The sequence below is a fragment of the Condylura cristata genome, unplaced genomic scaffold (assembly GCF_000260355.1).
Source record: "Condylura cristata isolate star-nosed mole 26May11 unplaced genomic scaffold, ConCri1.0 scaffold00006, whole genome shotgun sequence".
Classification (NCBI taxonomy): domain Eukaryota; kingdom Metazoa; phylum Chordata; class Mammalia; order Eulipotyphla; family Talpidae; genus Condylura; species Condylura cristata.
The window spans coordinates 35785453-35804749 of NW_004567107.1; the positions used below are offsets into that span (position 1 = coordinate 35785453).

Here is a 19297-nt window from a genome sequence, read left to right on the forward strand (position 1 = left end):
TAAAATGACTACGTTACCACTCTCGCTTTCTCGGCAGTCACTAAGTACCTCTGAATTTAGAAACTCTGCATCTGTGTTCCTATTATCCATGATATGTAATTATGATGGCATTGCTTTATCAGATGTCTCCCTAGATGCCTGACCCCCAACACTATCTTATTCACTGTTTTCTCCTGAAACCAGCATAGTAACCACTGCTGAATAAATGTAAAAGAAATATGTTTGAGTAAGCTAATTTTAAGGAATTACACACAGAAAAATCAGCCTTTCTGACTAGTCTTCTAGTTTCAATTTTGTTTCTTGGCAGATAGGAAGTTGTCAAATGCCTTGAAAGAGGCAAACAGTGGATTATCTCTTTTGTGGTCTTTGTAATAATGACTTGCTTTCTAAAAATGCTTCTGGCATGGTAAGAACTTTAATGTTGCAATAGTCCTTTAAAATAAATCCAGCCCATATTGTGGAAAGATGTAGTAAATGTAGGATATTTTAATGATATTCTCTACTTCCATCCCACATGGCAATGCTACAGTATCATGGAACATACTGTTTACAGTGGTCTTAAGAAGTTCTTATTTCTTCACTGTAGACCTCTTTGGGGAAAAACAATGAGTTCTTGCTTTTTTCCAAGTAATAGAACAAAATCATGGGGTGAAAATGGATGTTTCCTAATTTTGACTTTAGCTAGACTTTTGAGAATACTCAAATTTTTTACTTGGCATTTGAGATTGTACTAAGCAAGAGTATATTTCATTCTCATCCATACTTCTAACCATTCTTCATCCTATTCTGTTGACATCTAGAACTTAGAAAAATGTCTCTGATATTACTACCTTTACTTTAAAGTATTTCCATCAACCTTTCCAAATAAATAAGTAATTTTTAAAAAGAACAAAAAGCAAAGGGTGCAGAAAGAATTTGAGGAATCCAAATAGGGAAAGACAAAGAATACTTTCTAGGAAACAGAAAACTAATAATCATTTTAAATCAAATTTCTTGTAAGTGGTACTACGCAATACTATCTGGAAGAAAAATGTGGAGAAAAAAAAAGTTCAGCTCAGACAGGGTTTCCCTATTGCAAACCATATATCTGACATTTAAGGATTTGATGTAGTCTTTAAATAAGAGGAAAACCTTAACAGACTAATTAATGTTCTCCTCTGTCATTCAAAGTAATAGTTCATAAAATTTAAACATCCACTTAGCAGCTATCTACTTAACTTTTGTCAGTTGAGATAGACACTACTTATTAGAATTTGATGAGTCAGTAGGAAAAGAAATGTAAAGAATAAAAGCAGTAAGATAAAATGAATCATCTTTCTAAAAGAAAGGCAAAAACCATTTTAGTGCATTAACCTCAATAAAAGTTGTAAAGAAGAATTAGTTTTTAAACAGGCCAGGTCTCAGAGATGGAGAAATAAAAACCACAGAAAATAAACTTGATGGGAAGAATCACAAAGAAAAAAAAAATAAAGAAAAAAAAAAAAACATCTTTCTCAGAAGAGAGGCAACTAGCATTAAAGAAGAAACCAGCACAGTAGGATTCCAGCTAACTGAAGTGGCAGCAGAGTCCAGATCCAATTTCTTCCTTCTAACTCCATTGTTCAAAAAATGTGACAGGAAAGAGAAAGAGGGGAGAGAAGAATTGTGAGGTGGGAGGGATCTGTCAGTCAGCAAGCAAATAGTTAAGAGCATCCACTGTGATATAAATTGCTAGTAGAGCCCTACAGTGAATAGCCATTGTCTCGTACCAAGGAGATGACATTTGTTTGGGAAATTGATATGTATACAAATAATGCAAACTGAGGGAAAATGTGAAAAAGTTCTCATGGAGTTACTGTAGGAGGTCAGGGGAAGAAAAGATCATTTCTGCCTAGTGTAATCAGAAAAGGTTTCAAAGACCAGTAACACTCAAGTAGATGGGTGGATGGACAGATAAATATATATACATCCTTATGAATCACTTCCCATCAAGTTTATTTTCTATAGTTGATTTTATTTATCCATATGTGTGTGTGTGTGTGTGTGTGTGCGTATAAGAAACATGGAAACATTTAATCCTGTAATTTACAGCAACATGGATGGATCTAGAGGGTATTATGCTTAATGAAGTACCATATGATTTCACTCATATGCTACATGAAGAACAAATGAATGGAATAAATGAAACAATTTTTAGACTATAAGAACAAAATAGTGATTATCAGAAGAGGAAAATGGGATGGGTAGATCTGATGAACGGTTTCAACTGTGTGTATGCTGATGAATGGAAACTAAAATTCTGGTGAACTTATATAAGGTAGTCGATATATCTGGCACCTGAAAGCTATACAATGTTGTAAAATAATATTATTTCATTGAAAAAAAAAGATATGAGCTGGACCCCAAAGAAGGATAGGATTAGAAGCAGCCCAGGTTAGGTTAGGCATACAATGAAACTGTAGAATGAGATTCAGTGGATGGTGAATATGCCATTTTATCTGGACAGAATTTTCTGGGTTTCAGTAGCTGAAAGAAAAGTCAAGTCGAGAAGTGTGAATCCTGTACACATCCATAATCAGTGAGATGAAATTCCAATTAACATTTAAAAAAAGCTCCTTTGTAACCATGAACATCAGATCAACAACCACGTCTCTATCTGTTCTCCTGAACTTTATCTGATGCACTGTATGTTCATGCTTGGATGGAGGAGCCTTTGCTCTTTGAAGGTGTCAGATCTTAAGAAATATCATTTAATGTTCCTCCCAAAAGAAACTTAACTATGACACAAACATCATATAAATTTAAAATGCTAAATAAACCTGTTTCCATAAGTGTGGATTAAGCCTCCTCTTTTGTAATGCTCCACTTCAGGTTGGCAAAATGATCAAAGAAGCTGCTGGGAAAAGCAATCTGAAGAGGGTGACCCTGGAGTTGGGGGGGAAGAGCCCTTGCATTGTGTTTGCTGATGCAGACTGTGAGTATAAGCCTCTCTGTGAGCATTTACCCTTTACCCTCTTTGGTGTCTGGTTTAATTTATAAAAGTGGTTTGCTTCTAGTGTAAGTAATTAACAGGAACCCAAAATTACTCATAAAATTCTCTTAAGTTGTCCTAAAGTTGGAACAACTAGCTAAATCTAATGACACTATTTATTCATGGTTTGGAATGTGTATTTATGCACTGTGTGCGGATACATGTATATATATGTGTGTGCACGCACATGCACACACATGCACATACATGTATACAGGTATGCATGCACATCTGTTTAATTTAAACATGTTAAACATGGTATGATAACCTCAGGTATGATGGACTGGGACCAACTACAGACAGAGCAGTTTGTCGTCTCCTTCCACTTTGGATCAGATAGATACTCATAAAATTAGCCAGATGAAAATGAAATTTGTTATTTAAGTAATTTATCATTATTTTTCTAAAAAGTGCAGCTGAATTTGCATATATTAAATCTATAATCATGTGACTGCACTACATAACATACTAGGTTCATTATATTGCCAAATAGAATATCAAAGTGATATTCTAAATGGAAGTTCGGTAACAGAATTAGAAGGACAAAAATTTATCCTAGTCTTTAACAAATGCATTATTGCTATAAAGCAGTAAACACAAATGGCTCATGGAATTGGTTATGTTGTTATTGTGTTCTGAACCAGTCTTTTAAAATATATTGCTATATTTCTTAATCTATGAGCATAGCAAAATTCCCGTTTTATCAAATCTTTCTATAAACTGCTGCCACAACTTAAGTAGATGTGATTGTTTCACAGAAAAAATATAACAACATCCAGTTGGTATAATATTAAATCATCAGCATTTAGAAAATTAAAATTCAAAGAAAACTTTTTTTTTTGATGGTTATAAAGGGATCTGCTAGTAAAATGTTTTTTTTTTTCCTTTTAAAATACATTCCAACACTTCAAACAAATGAGTAGGAAGAGCTTATAGGTATAACTTAATATGCTTTAGGTTTTGAAAATATCTTTCCCAGAGCAGAATTATAAATAGGTAAGAAATTCAAAATACTAGATTTTACCCCGGAAATGCCATTTTTCCTATCAATCAGGGTGTTTAAGATGTTTTGAAATTATTTAATGCAATAGATACTTCATGTTTTCATTGTCAATCATATAATTACATGTATAAATGCAAATACATATTTATGTACACATATCCATTTATACTTGTAATTATATATTTTTTTCCGTAAGACTTGATCTTATGACGCAGTCAACATTCTTGGTAATATTCATATTAAAGTTAGTATAATAACCAGTATTTCTTCATAGTCTGTTATGTGTGCTAGCATTTCTGTAGCAAATAAAAGATTAAAAGGTTTAATTTGTCACCTAATGAGAGATCAAATATATTAAAGTCTGATTACACAAATTATGGTTTTCCTATACCATCATACTGCTTCTGAGAATTATATATAGCAATATATAAGCTTGAAAAACAATCTCTTTGCAGTGGATATTGCTGTTGAATTTGCACACCTGGGCTTATTCTACCACCAAGGTCAATGCTGTATAGCGGCATCCAGGCTTTTTGTGGAAGAATCAATTTATGATGAATTTGTTCGAAGGAGTGTTGAGCGTGCTAAGAAGTATGTACTTGGGAATCCTCTGACCCCAGGAGTCAGTCAAGGGCCTCAGGTGAGTATACATTAGGAGGAACAGCATTCTCTTGGAACAAGGATTAAGTACCCTCCTGAGACCTAGTTGTATTGAATATGATTATTTCCCATCTACACATCTTCCCAGGTGGTGATACAGTATCAGCTGGATGATTAAAAACAGTAAACGAATCTAACTCCCACATGTAATGAAAGCATCCAGTATCCAGTTTTCATATCTAGAAACAGCTCTTAGGGAATGTTTTTAAAGCTGGAATTTAAAAGATGCGAGAGAAAAAAAAAAACTAATGCTGTAAATTTCTGGCATTCCTCAACCTGCCTTTCTCTTGATTCTTGTTTACATTTCTGTATACACTTTGGAGTTCCACATATGCCACCTATCACTTACATCTTCTTTGGAGTAATTATTACTGTTACACAATAAAGGGCCACATCACAACATTCTTGATAAGTTCCTGGGATAGAAAGGAATATCTACTTCAGATATGGTTAATCTGCATTTATGAGGTTAAAGTCTGCATATAGTAAATCAGAAATGGGTCTCTAAGTATACTGAATATTGCTGTCATTGTTCCTCATTGCACTATAATGCAATGTTCTCAAGCTCTGCTGTGGGTATGAGTCACCTGACCTAGTTAAAGATTCCAATTCTGTTGGAGTTGATCTAAGTGAGGCCCTACAAGGATATTTTCCTGTAGATTATAGGATCACATTGTCAATAGCCAGATATTCAAATATGAATGCCTACATTTTTAGGAATTGGTGACCATCTATGTTTTTAAAGAAATAAATCATTTTCATTGCATAAAGAGAAATCCAACTGTCACTAAGTATCTGTTCACAATCTAGGAGGAGTTATGACTTACGGAATATATCTTAAAATAAAAACCTAAATAATCACGATTTTTGAAAGCATCATCAGGTAAATACCTTGGAATAGGCTAGAAGAGCTTTGTGTGACAAATGGGGCCTTCACTGACAAACTAGAGTATCTTTACCAGACAGCACTCCCTAACATTACTTCTTGGTCTGATTGTATTTAATAATATGCATTAATTTAAATGTTGCCACTTATTAAACTAACACTACAATTAGCTTAATCTGCTTAAGAGGAATGTTCTCTTTTTGGATATTCAATTAAATTGTGGTGCACTGTGGTGAAATGTAGCAACCCTGTACCACCTACTGTGGCAAATTTTAGAAAATGGGTTCTAGTTTCAAATCACACTGACTCTAACTGGATTTGGTCACAGGGTAGTTTGCAGTTAGCATTTTATGAAACTTTTTCTGGGCCAAGGTAATTGAGAGATTAAAGGGCCAAAGAAGATAAAGAACCTGTTTTAAGAGATAACACAGTTACATTGTTCAGAGGCCCCCACAGTAACTCCTGCATCTCTTCTGTTTTTCCTTCCTTTAAAATATAAAACTTAACCTTTGGCCACATTTGAGACCAAGCAGCCTTCACCAGTGCTTTGAGTCCAATACTCATCCAGTCTTTCAATCTGCAATAATAGAAACTGATGCAATAGTGACCCCCAGAGAGGTCTGTATATTGGTGTCCCTACCAGAGTTCTGGTCTCATTTTTTTTCTTTATAAAAATATTGTCTTATAATTCACTTAAGTATAATGGATTATAATCCATTTATGTAATTTTTATCATCTGTTTCTATAGGGCACATTTAGCTAAGAAGAGTGGTTAACAATTGGGACAGGCTAGAAATTGGAACCAAATCTACTGACTACCCCAGAGGTACTTGAACTGGAACAATAAATTGGGCTGTGGTAGGTGTGACTCAGGCCCAAAGGGATGGGTTAGGAAAGAAAAGACTAACTAAAGGTCTAGGAGTCGTCTTCAAGTCCAAAAGCATCTGCTTTCCAACTGCCATAGCTAATTAAACCCAATATCAAATTTCTCTTTTTATCCCTTCACCTTTTTTTTTCTTTCCAGTTAGGCTTCCAGTCTCTAGGTAAGTGTGTTGATTATTAGCAGGCATTTCTTCCAATGTAAACAAATGATGGTTATGTGAAAAGGTTTGCATGTGTTTGCAATGGTAAATATGCTTTTCTTACATAACTGTAAAACAAATGCTAAATGTAAATATCTTCAGTCTCTTTCTCCAAGTCTTGAGAGCTAAGTATATTCAGAGAATTCTGAGCTTGTCAGCTGTTTTGACTGAGTCTTTGATAACAATTCATCCTAGCATTTTGAAGTCCTCATCAACAAGCAGAGCAATGTATTATATTTACAGGTTGCTAACTACTTCCACCCCTTTTCTTGTGGTATTTTTGAAATAGATTGATAAGGAACAATATGAAAAAATACTTGACCTCATTGAGAGTGGAAAGAAAGAAGGGGCCAAACTGGAATGTGGAGGAGGCCCATGGGGAAATAAAGGGTACTTTATCCAGCCCACAGTTTTCTCCAATGTTTCAGATGAGATGCGTGTTGCCAAAGAGGAGGTAATGGTTTCATTCTGTCCTGTTCCCTTTGTTATCATATTTTGTTTTCATGTTTGTATGCAAAGTGTCCCTTTCAAGTTCTTGGCTTTTTAAACATCTTTCTCAGTAAAAGTTACTCTTCATTTCTGCATCTGATTAAGTTTTCAGTTATTTGTGATAATAAGGAATTCTTAGGTGTAGCCAAGAATTTCTGCCAAACGCAGACAAAGATGCCTAGAAAAATTAGGTGCTTCCTTCACAAATGCAAAATAATGACAAAGAAAATTCCATCTTTATTGTTGCCTTTTCACTTTTGGAAGTGATATATTTGAAAATAATTGGCAAAGGATAAAGTGAAATGCCATTTTCTTAGTAAAACGTCTTATCCTCAGATAATTCTCTGTTCAGTTGTTGTTTTGAGAAATGAAGATCCAGGTACTCTTACCTACTTTCATTCAATAGTAACATCTTGCAAAACTATAGTAAAGTCATAGCAAGTATATGTTCAATCACTAAGACAGGATACAAAATATTCTATTACCACATGAACCCCTTATGTTTTCCTTTAGTAGCCAAAATTCATAACCCTCCTACTATACCCCATCCTTAATTTGTGGCTTCCCCTTAGCCACTAATCTGTTTTTTATTTCTATAATTTTGTCATGTCAAGAGTAATACATAAAAACACCAGATGAATCTGCAGTGATGGGGGGGGGGGAAGCCAATTCCAAAAGTTCACATGAATTGATAGATGACTAATCTAAGACTCAGTTTAAAATAACTAGGTTACACGTCTAGTTAAAGGCAGCTTGAGCATATAGCACAAATCTTATTGCTTCCCTTCTGCTTGTGCAGCGGTTGCTATTATTAGCTTCATTTTCCATTCAAACCTGACATAATCTAACACTTTACAATCCCATAGATGAGGCCATGGGGTTAAAGTCACAGTACTATCAAGCTATCACCAGCCACTATGGTCTGAGTTTGATCCCTGACCAGAGAGGTGACCCACATGGCGTGACAGACCTCTCCTGACACGCCTGCTGCTCCCCTCAACAGTGTACTTCAGTAGATCTACCTGTCCTACTCCCTACTCTGTCTCTGGTGAATCCTGTCACTCCTCACATTTTTGGCCTATACCCAGTTCTTGTATGCATAATAAAAAATAAATCTTTAAATATAAATAAAATCTCATGGGAGATATTGGAAGTAGGATGTTGAAAATGATAGTGTTAGTATTAAAAGGAATACTGTAGATAATTGAGACCAAAAATCAAATTTACAGATGACGAAAGTGAATTATATTTTCTTTTGTTTTACAGAGCAAGCAATGTGTATGCCTGGAGACTTTGATTGTCTTTGCCAGTATTTAATTTAGCACAGTTCTCTGTGACATATATAACATGACAACAGAAATCAGTAGGGTACAGGACAAAGTCTTTTAACAAGCTAATAAGGAAGTGACATACTCAAGACCAATGATAGAGCAAATACACTATTGTTCTAAGTAGAGGAAGACTAAAAGAAATAAAATCCAACTTTAGTAGAGCTGTAACTTGATATATACATTTGTGCTCTGAGGGCCAGCTCAGTCAGTCAGGAGCTGAGGTCCTGCTGCTGATGGCAACTCAAAGTCTTATTGCTAGAGTTCAATGCCAGCAAAACAAGGAGTCAGTGTTAGCAGGCAAGATAAGCTCCTTCAGGAGGCTGTGGGAAGTTCTCATCACTGCCCTGGGAGTGAGATTAGACTTTGTCTCAACAGAAGCCAATGTCTTAAGGTCTTTAGAGAGCTACTTAGATCAGCAAAGAGTCTCCTTGCCCAGACCAAACACTCAAATAGTGTCTCAAAAACTTTCAGCATTTAATTTTAGGTGGCCGTTACATGATGACACCCTTTTCACTATCATGATGAGCATGGTGCAAGGGTCTCTCAATATGTTCATATTGAGAAGCAAAACAATTTATCTTACATATGCTGACATTTATCTTACATATGCTCTTACTGATAAACACTCAGTGGCATCACAGTTTTGCTAACTTTATTCTGTTTATACTCCTATCACTAATCACTCTCACATAACACTTTTGCTTACAGTATTCTGCACATGTTTATGTTGTTAAGAAAATCCCATATACTACTTTTAAAATAATGCCATCAAAATAAACTATTCAAGACAATTTCCACCATCTAAAACAAGATCTTAAAATATGGATTTAAAGTCAGAATCAGTCAATACACACCAAGAACTAGGGTTCAAATGACTTGCGATATTACAGTATTTGTAAAGCTGAAGGCATAATTTAAGACCATCTTTACAATACTTATTATGTCCCATCAGTTTGCTCTTGAACAATAGCCAGCCAGTGTCATTTCAAATATCAGCATTAGGTATCACACTAAGTCTTTAGAGATTTCCATGTTTAGACAATGTTAATCATTAAAATGTCTGCCTCTGGCTACTTAGGAACCTCCTCTAATGTTCTATCTGCTGGTCCATATCTGCCCTTTAGCCTTTTTCCACACAAGAACCTTCCGTATATTTAAAGTCACATCATACTTCACTTCCCTCCCCCTTCTCCATATGCTCTTGGCCATATATTTTTTGACTCTTGTTCTTCCCAAATTTTCTAGAAGAATATATTGTAGAGAAGTATTTGGTAAACACAAGTTCATTAACACTAAGAACAATGTTACCCAGAGACAAAAGGTGTAAGTAAGAGAGGCTAGTTTGCATTTAGGATGTGTGAAGGCACTAAGGCTTTACAAATACAGAGATAGATTTATTAGCTATGAACTATGACACATGTTACATAATTTAACACTACAACAAGAAGGCTCTAACAAGTCAAATACACTGAATCATAATCCTTTCATTCAATAAATTTGCATTTCATGTCTGATATGACAGAGAATCTGGCAGAGATTTTTCTTTACCACCAAAGCTACTAAACCAAGGTAAAAGTATACAATCAGATTTGAAAATAGGGAACAAATAACAAAAACTACAAAGCATAGGGATGATTTAATATACTTAGTTTCTCCACACTGATTTAGTCCCCAACTGAATTATAACTTTTGCATTTATTGACAAATAGTTGTCTTACTAGAACTACTGTTCTAGTAAGTATTGATTAATACAAGATAGAAAGGACTAATGAAGCATTCTTTTCAATCAAGGAAATCATGTGTCTTCCAATATACTTATCACTTGTGTGCTACTTCAGAATAGGGACCTGGAACCATGAACTGTGTTCAACTGAGGTTATATAAAATATTAGCATATTGATCTTAGTAGCGGCTACATAGGTTACAGTATCGTGATTATAGTTACAATTTTAGAATTTATATTTAGCTTCTGATGAATGGTAGCTGTTCTACTCCAACACTAAGACAAGTGATAGAAACCTGAAAACTACCTACCTGTTCTGATTTTTTACCTCCCCTTATTTAAATTCTTGCAGTATTAAGTGATTCTGTTTGGTTTATGTGAGTCACTTAAGATTTGGTTGATGTGGAGCATCTGACCAAAATTCACCTAACTTGACATATATAAATTATTAATATAGGTGACATCTCGGTTGGTGACATACACTAATGTCTCAAAAATAAATTACTAGCAGACAGTAATTAATTACTCATTCATCCAGTAGAGGAAGCACTGCTTTCTCAGATTTCTTATTTACATAGTGACTTGGAATATGGAGAACAAGGAAGATAATTTAAAGTGTTTCTAAATGGAAAAGAAACTCTGAAGTTAATGAGTTCATACACAATCACAACTCCAATGTGAAAGTTGCCTTATTTACTTGCATCCAGTCTTGTTCCAAAGAGAATATAAGACATGACTCTTACCTGTCTTTATCATTCCAGCAGCTACCATTTTGGTTCTTACACATAAGCTTTAGAAAAGGGACAAAACTGTTATTCTAGCTAATTTATAGGAAAAAATATAAATATCAATCAACTAAAATCTTTATTTCATTCATTTCTGTGGTATAGATTTTTGGGCCAGTGCAGCAAATTATGAAGTTTAAAAGTTTAGATGACGTGATCAAGAGAGCAAACAATACTCTATATGGTTTATCAGCGGGAATCTTTACCAAAGACCTTGACAAAGCAATAACAGTCTCTTCTGCTCTGCAGGCCGGGACAGTGTGGTAAGTCAGACATATATAATAGTGCCTTTTGTATTTTAATCATATTAACAGGTTGCTTTGAACCTTGTCAAAGACCTTTCCTCTTTTTTTTGCATAACATGGCCTGTTGAAAAAAGGAGTTGCTACCTTAAAAGAAAAGCAACAAACAAAAAGCTATCGTAGAACTGCAGAAGGGAATTTTCTTTAATTCCATCCAACCTTCTGAAATTGCCTGCCCAAATTAGATTTGGGTAAGACAATATAAATATTACTAAATAATTTGAGTCCTTGGTATGCTGGTTTAAAAAAAAAAAAAAAAAGACAAGTTGAGTGTTGATGAAGTCAACTACATAGTAAGTCAGTACTTATTCAGTACCTTTATGTATGCAAATTTTTAATTTCTGTATCAGCTTCTTTTTCTGGGATTGCTGTAATAGGAAGGTCTAAATTTGGAAAAACATAATGAGTTTTGAGACCATGTTCCTGTTGATTTTTATATGTCATTTTAGAATGTAAATGCTGTACTCACACTGCTGCTTCCCCGGTCAGTCCCATTTCTGGGTTGCTCTGGGGGCAACTTTGTCTTATCAGACCTCATTTATTCCCTCCCCAAGTCTTGGTAGCAACTCAGGCTATTTTTCAGCTCAAAAATATCAGACCTATTGCAATTAAAAATCCACTGGATGTAGCAAAGTATTTATCCTTCAGAGACAGCCAAACAATCCTTGTCCCACTTGATAGCCCTGGATGTGTTAGTCTTAACCAACTTAAACGATTAAAAGGTAATCATGCAATAAAAATATAGCCTTCGATAGGTACTATTCTTTGTTTTCATAGTATAGGTACATCTTTGTTTTCATTTCTCCTTTTATCACACAACTGTTTGCTATGTTACATTTATCAGTGAAAATACTGAAGTTTTGTAAGGCTAAGTAAATGATTGAGGTCACACAATAAAAAACAGCTGAGATTAAAACCTATCTCAGTCCCAATACCTGTGATTTTCAACTCTGGCTGTATATAGAGTCCTCTGTGGACCGATTGAGGTGAGAAAGGGGTATGCCACAAACACTAATTACAGTCATTAGTTGCTTAACGACCTTTTACCCAACCATGAACAGACAGCACAAATGACAGTGGCCCCAAGAGTCTTTACAGCCTTAGTGTATACACTGGGCATTTACTAAGCCTTAGTGGATAGTTGGCTATAACTGCTTGCTTCATATAGTTATGCTCTGTGATGTTAGCACAATGATGAAATTGCCTAACATCACATTTCTCAGTTAGGCTGACACATAACTATCTGTCTCTGAGTCTGTTATTTAAAGAATACATTTAAAAACTACTTTGTGATTCTTGAGTGAACCCAGGATCACCACTCAAAAGCCTGACTCCTCCTATATTGAGAAGTTTTCTTTCTCAGAGTCTTAAAACTTAGCAAACTTTTCTGAAACAGTATGACTGGTGACTGGTGTAGAATTTCTCTATAAGGTTATTGATAAAATCCCACTACTATTTACTAAAGATTTGCTATGTGCCAGTACCATAAGATGCCCATTATATTCAGAATTTTACTTCTGCCTTGAAACTGTATTAAATACTATCATCATCATTCCCTCAGGAGGAAACATATGCTTAGAGAAGCTAAAAAAGTTTTCCTGGTATTACCTAGCATTTAAGGAGCCGAACTAGGGTTTATGGACCTAGCACCTCCCTTTATAACAAGCAAGACTCATAGAAGGTGATCAGTTTGACAAGGCTGAGTATTTTGAATTTGCAGTTTTCTAGAACTGAATGTTTCCCATTTCTCCATTTGTAGATTTAAAATAGTTTGATCTTGTTGTAGAGTCAAGGAGCAAATGCATTTACTGTACTTTTAACAAAGACAAATTTCAGGTTTTTGATTTTGGAATAACAGAATATTATATTTCTGTTTAAGAAACGTGTTATGTAATTATTACACCCGGTGGTGTGGGAAACCCTGGCCAGGAATTGCTGTGTCATTAAAACAGAGGCGACCATATTCTTACTACTCTATATCCTTGAACATAAAAGTGTCTGACATTGTTGCAGACAGTTGCTGCACTGCTTTCAAAATAACTATTGAATTCCAGAACTGCTGTGATTTTACCCATAAATTTTAAGTAAGGATCTTATTTTTCAGTTTAAAGAGAAGTTAAAGGGAAGCTGAGCAAGCTGTCTTTTCAAAGCTTAAATATATTCAAGTCTCCAATAGAAGAGATTTGGATAACTCTGTGGTTCAAAGGGAACACAGAGCTCTGGGAATTGGGATAGTAAGTCCTTTAGCTAAGAAAATATCTGTATTTTATCTCAGGATAAAATTAATGACTGAGCAATTGAAAGCATAATACAATTTATTTGGAAGTCACACTATTGTTGATCTATTTTAGTACCATGAAGAAGGCAAGTTTTTAAAAGTACATTTCTTCTGGGCTTCCCTGATGATCTTGGGGTTAAGTCTCAGGCCTATGACTTACATGGCCTGAGTTTGATCTCTGGCCAAGGAGCTGACCTACATGGCACAGCAGACCTCTCCTTTCTTGCTTGCTGCTTCCCTTAGCAGTGTACTTCAGTAAATCTGCATGTTCTGCTCCCCATTTTGTCTCTGGTGAATCCTCTCACACCCCCCACAGCTCTGGCCTATGCCCCAGTTCTTCTATAAACACATACACACACAAATGCATTGCTTCTTGTTTGAATAATACTCTTTTTCTCTTGTGTATAGTTAGAATCATGTAGATAATTATATTTTATTATTCTCTGATCACCAGAAAAAAATTCAAAGCTAAATAAATTGGTTATTTTGTATATAACTGCCTTATAAGGTCTCCTTTGTCTTCATTGTTTAGTATGTATTTGTTTAAATCTAATGATTCATGTTTTTTAATTACATTTGTCCATATTAGTATTGTTACATATCTTGTGAAATTACAACAAAAAATTATGATATTCAACTCTTATCAAGGCTTCTGTTTAAGCAATTTATTGAACCAGTTAATGAAAAAAGGTGAGCTGAGGAATATGACACATATCACAACTGCAAAAGAAAGTGTATCCTTGTCTGCTTACAAATCTTAAAATAATTGTTAAGCTAAGAGCACAAAACTCTATGGTGATGGTGTCCAGGTGAATTGATAGTGAGAATTTTAAGGGGCCTACAGCTGAGAGAAAAAAGCAAAGGTGTAAAATTACATCAGTTTTACAATGATGTAAAGTATACACAAATAAAATTTTAAAAATAGTCATAAAATAAGAAATTTTTTTTTTATTGTTGAAAGCTTATTGAATATAGGCAGTAAAGGGCAGCCATCAAACAAACTCCTAGTGAACCATACCTCTTTCTTGTGGCACCTTGCCTGTTCCATCTATTATAAGTCAGACTAAAACTTCTTAGAGATGTGATATACTCCCAAGGTGTTCCATTCTATTTCTACGTAGTCTGAATACAGACACGTACCCTTCTCATGCCCTTTAGCAGTGCTGCCTTTTTTTTTTTTTTTTTCATACTGAGCATGCCATATTGACATTAATGGGATTGGTAAGGATGTCTTTTAATTTACTTCTTTTCAGGGTGAATTGCTATAGTGTGGTGTCTGCCCAGTGCCCCTTTGGTGGATTCAAGATGTCTGGAAATGGACGAGAGTTGTAAGAATTCCTTTCTATTAAGATACTTATCTTGAAACAGTTTATTGCTCCCAGGGCCTATTTGAATTAAAATTTGCTTATGTTCTTTCTTAAAGCCTAGTACCGAAAGGCAGGAAATCTGATACCACCAGAATATAACATTTAGGATAACTGACTTTCATTGTGTTCATTGGAGCTCAGCAGTTGTGGGCAGGGACAGGAGTGTGAGAATGAAGTAGGTCTATGAACGCCCTTCCACGCTTAGATTTTGTGATTTTTACCAGAGTGGGTTTCAGTGGATAAAAGGTTAATGAAAACTGACAAAACAATAAATAAAAGATCTCACAGTACAACTGGGACTTAATGAAGAGCAGGAAAGCAGCATAGGATGTCAGTAAGAAAAGAAGAGGGTTTTCTTAAACAGAAAGTAACAAGTAGCACATTGAGGACCTGTGAATTTGAATGACTAGTGGGGATTTTTGGAAATGGAAAGTATGATTTCAGAGTTAAACAGGTAAGAAGTTTTGAATTCAAGAAGACTGGCTAATTCCTGGAGCAGCGAAAATTCATGAGTATCTTTAGATTGTTGTTAGGGAAGTTGACAACTCCTGAAAAGTACTTAGTGTAGTAGAGAGAACAGAATTGGTGACTAACCAAACTGCATTTGAATTTACGGCTGGCCATTCATGCAGTGTGGTTCAGATTCCCTAATGTTTAGGTGTCTATTTCTTGCTATCCTCAATGGAGATATTTACATCTTCTAATATGTTTATGAGAATTCAATGACATACTTCATATTCTTTTCTTAGCAGTCTAACTATCACAAAGTAGGGAATCATCAAATGGCCTCTTCTATTTCTGTTTCCTTTACTTTAATATCTACTTTGCAGAATTCCTTGGCATGGTGAAGTCCAAAAAGTTACAACAAATGTTAGAATATTCTGAGGGCAGTAATTTTATCACTGGTCCCGTTTTCTAACACATTTCCCAGGAATGCTGAAGATAAAATAAAAGGGACAAAATAGCTAAACTAAGGTAGCCTAAACATATTAATTTTATTGAATAAAATTTGGTTAAACAGAAGGAAATTGAACTAGAGAAGAATGAAAAACAGGAGTCAATCCTACATCCAGAATGTGTGTACAATTTCCTTTTTATAAATACAAAAGACAATGTTTTGCTATATTTTGGGATAAAATTTCCATTTTGATTTATTAATTTTAATATTTTGTTATAATATAGATTTATTATTAATATACAACACTGTATATGATCTCAGGAAACAGGATCACACCTCCTGAGATGTTACTTTATCATACACACCACCAAAGCATCCTTTTCCTTTTATTATAGACTATTTTTTACTTCCAAAATTCCACCAATGAAGTTACTGTTCATGCCTATCTAGAAATGAATTTGGTGAACTTAATAATCTAGTAATTTGCTGTATGGTGTTTAAGAATTATTATTAAAGAGATAATCTCAGATGCCTCCTAAAAGCTCAATTATAACTTTTACTAAAATATACAGAGAAAGACAGAGATGATCAGATGGGAAACAAGTCTTCAAAAAGTTGAAAATCATGGCAGACAAAGCCCCTACAGTAACAAAACTGAGTGCCCAATCCTAGATTTGCTTCTCAGATACCAGTGCTGGTAGCAGCATGAATTAAATGGCAGAAATTCTTCCTTGTGTAGTTGCACTAATTTTCACTTAGGTTAGCACAGGTCACTTGAGACTTTACTAAGAGACCGCTTTAAACTTTACTGGCTCTTAGCTCCTCACAAACTATTTCTTTCCTTCTATTCCTTTTGGGAAAAAAAAAAAAGGAGAATTGAAATATAAACTACTGGGCTTATAGAGAGCTCTAGGATGAATGCTTTTTGCTTGATTATATATCTCAGGTTAGTGCAGCAAATAATTCCTTTGAACCTACTGAACAGTGCTAGGCTCAGGAGAGAGTGGAAAACAGATATAACTTGTTCCTCATTGCTAGCATAGACCTTAGGTGATTAGAGAAGAAGCTTCTAATCACCTAGAAGATTGCTAAAAATGCAGGTTCTTGGATCTCTCCCCATCAGCATCAGGTGGGCCGGTACACTGAAGATTATAGCAAGTCACAACCAGTAAGATAGAATATAAGCAAATGTGCTTGTGTCACACTATAGATACAACATAGACATAGGAATACTAAAGAGCAGGACTTATTTCAGCCTAAGTATGACAATAATCACACCTACTACTCTTTTGAAAGTTTCAAGCATCTGTGAGACCCAAAATATAATGGCGAGTCTAGTGGCAAAAATCATAGGTTAATTTATTGAAATTTGTGAGATACAATACTTATTAAAATATCATACATTAATGGATCTCTGACCACTGAGGCTATAAACCCTTTAATTACTTTGAAGAACATGCTCATTGAAGCTTTTAGAAGGCATTTCAGAAGCTTAATAGCCTAAGAAAATAATCAGAATAAGAGGATTAGGTTACACAGGAGAAAAAGATGTCTTCTACTTACCTGTCTGTATCAACAAAAGGGAGGAGTAGAAAAGGTCAAGATCCCTTTTCTCAGGACACCTACATATGCATGAAAATTATGATTTTAAGAATAGTCCCATGTACATGTAATTTAATTTTCTCATCAAAATAATGTGGAAAATAACTAGCCTAATTCCTTTAGTTATCTCTTGAACAGGTAAGTCATAGTTTCTAAAACTGGTGGGAGGTTTAAATAAAACTGGTTAGATACCAGGAACCCAAATAAGTCAGATTAATGACTGCTTATTTGGGTTGGGTTTAAGAATTATATAAGCAATAGATATGAATAATAAAAACCTATAGTCATAAAAAGCTCGAAGAATTGAACACAGGCTAATAAACTCTCTGGTCTTAAGAAAACAATGATACAAGAAACTAAAAAAATCTCTAACACTAAATTTTGTTTTTTCCTCCAAGAATCTAAAGATAATGTTAAAAGTACATGTAGGGATGTTGTATTTTAAGGGTTGTTAATGGTCATTTTTAGAACAGCATGTTTAGATGTTAAAACTTTAGACTCAGTCACACAGAAAATACATTAACATGAACTCTTTAATGTATCTTTTCTGTGCTTGAAATTACAGTTTTTCTGTACTATTGAGTGATAATATAGTACTATTTCTCCTCTTACACTATATTTATTTGAGCCAAAATTCAAAGAATAAAATTCTTGTTGAACTGAATAATCTCTCTGTGTGTGAAACTCTTTTGTAGTCAAGTAGGACAATGTTAAAATGAACAATTTCTGTGAAAAATCACTGAGTGTGTATTTTAAAATGCAAACAAAAATTGCCTCAAATTTCCCCACAGAGAATCTCTTATGGTTGACTAGCTGCTATTTGAAATGCTCTGTACACAGAAAATATTTTCCATTGCCCCAAGCCAGATAAGCAAGAATAGACTTGTCACTAAGCACAGACTACAGAACATGTGTACTGCTGTGCTAAATTCTATGAATTTTTTCTCTTTTCTCTCTAGGGGAGAATATGGTCTCCATGAATACACAGAGGTCAAGACAGTCACAATGAGAATTTCTCAGAAGAACTCATAAAGAAACCACACAAGTGGAAAGAAGAGCCCTCAGTGATTAAGCATCTCCTACACTAGAGATTATAGTGGGATTTAGATACAAAATTGTTCTTTCCTTGATTATTAAAACATAAATGAATTGTATTAGCATTAATACGACACATAGAAAATCTGACATGTAGCTTATTCTAAAAGAATCATTTGTCTGCTGATATGTGACCCACTCCCCAGTCTTTACATCTAAAAAAAATGAATTTGGATTCACGATCTCTCTAGCTCTGTAACAGTTGTATGCTTTTTCTTTGTAGCTACTTGTCCAAGATAATCACTTTATAGAACCGGGCCAGTTGTCATTTAGCTTCTTCCCCTAAAATCCCCTTGAAGTACTAAACATACCCGTTAACTGTAGATATGTTCTGGTCTAGTAGTTGTCAAGTCGTTGAAATCTGTTGCAAGTTTCCTAGAATTTCATGTCTGATTCTCAAATGAGGTAATGCCTGAAATACTTAGCTGTAATGTAAGCATGAAGCTTAATAAAAACATCCTTGCATGATTCTTGTTCAATTTGAATTTTGTAAGTAGTTTTGGTTATAATGATTTGCTCTCCTTTTCTCTCAAATCCAATGTAAAATTGAGTATAATGATGCATTTAAAATAAAAGTCGAATCCACTTATAATCAAATGGGAAAAAAAATATTTATCTTCTAGAGGAATTTTTGCAACCAACAGCAAACATTTGAGACAGACAGCTTTAGTTCTTCAGCAAATATTTTTTGAGTTTCTATAAGGTTCGGGGCACTATGTTAGGTTTTAGAGAAAACAAATGAATAGTGAGATGGCCTATTACCTCAAGGTGTTTTAATTTTGTGAA

The 19297-nt window shown here is 34.6% G+C and overlaps 1 protein-coding gene across 1 annotated transcript in view; it reads left to right on the plus strand.

Moving 5' to 3' along the window:
- Window positions 1–18987, plus strand: part of ALDH1A1 (aldehyde dehydrogenase 1 family, member A1) — a 48217-nt gene extending 29230 nt beyond the window's left edge. Inside the window, exons 8-13 of the mRNA XM_004677568.1 lie at window positions 2851–2953; window positions 4469–4653; window positions 6931–7095; window positions 11075–11232; window positions 14803–14877; window positions 18376–18987. Of these exons, the coding sequence (XP_004677625.1) occupies window positions 2851–2953; window positions 4469–4653; window positions 6931–7095; window positions 11075–11232; window positions 14803–14877; window positions 18376–18448 (759 nt within the window). The 3' untranslated portion in view covers window positions 18449–18987. The remainder of the gene's footprint in view (window positions 1–2850; window positions 2954–4468; window positions 4654–6930; window positions 7096–11074; window positions 11233–14802; window positions 14878–18375) is intronic.
- Window positions 18988–19297: the final 310 nt, after the last annotated feature.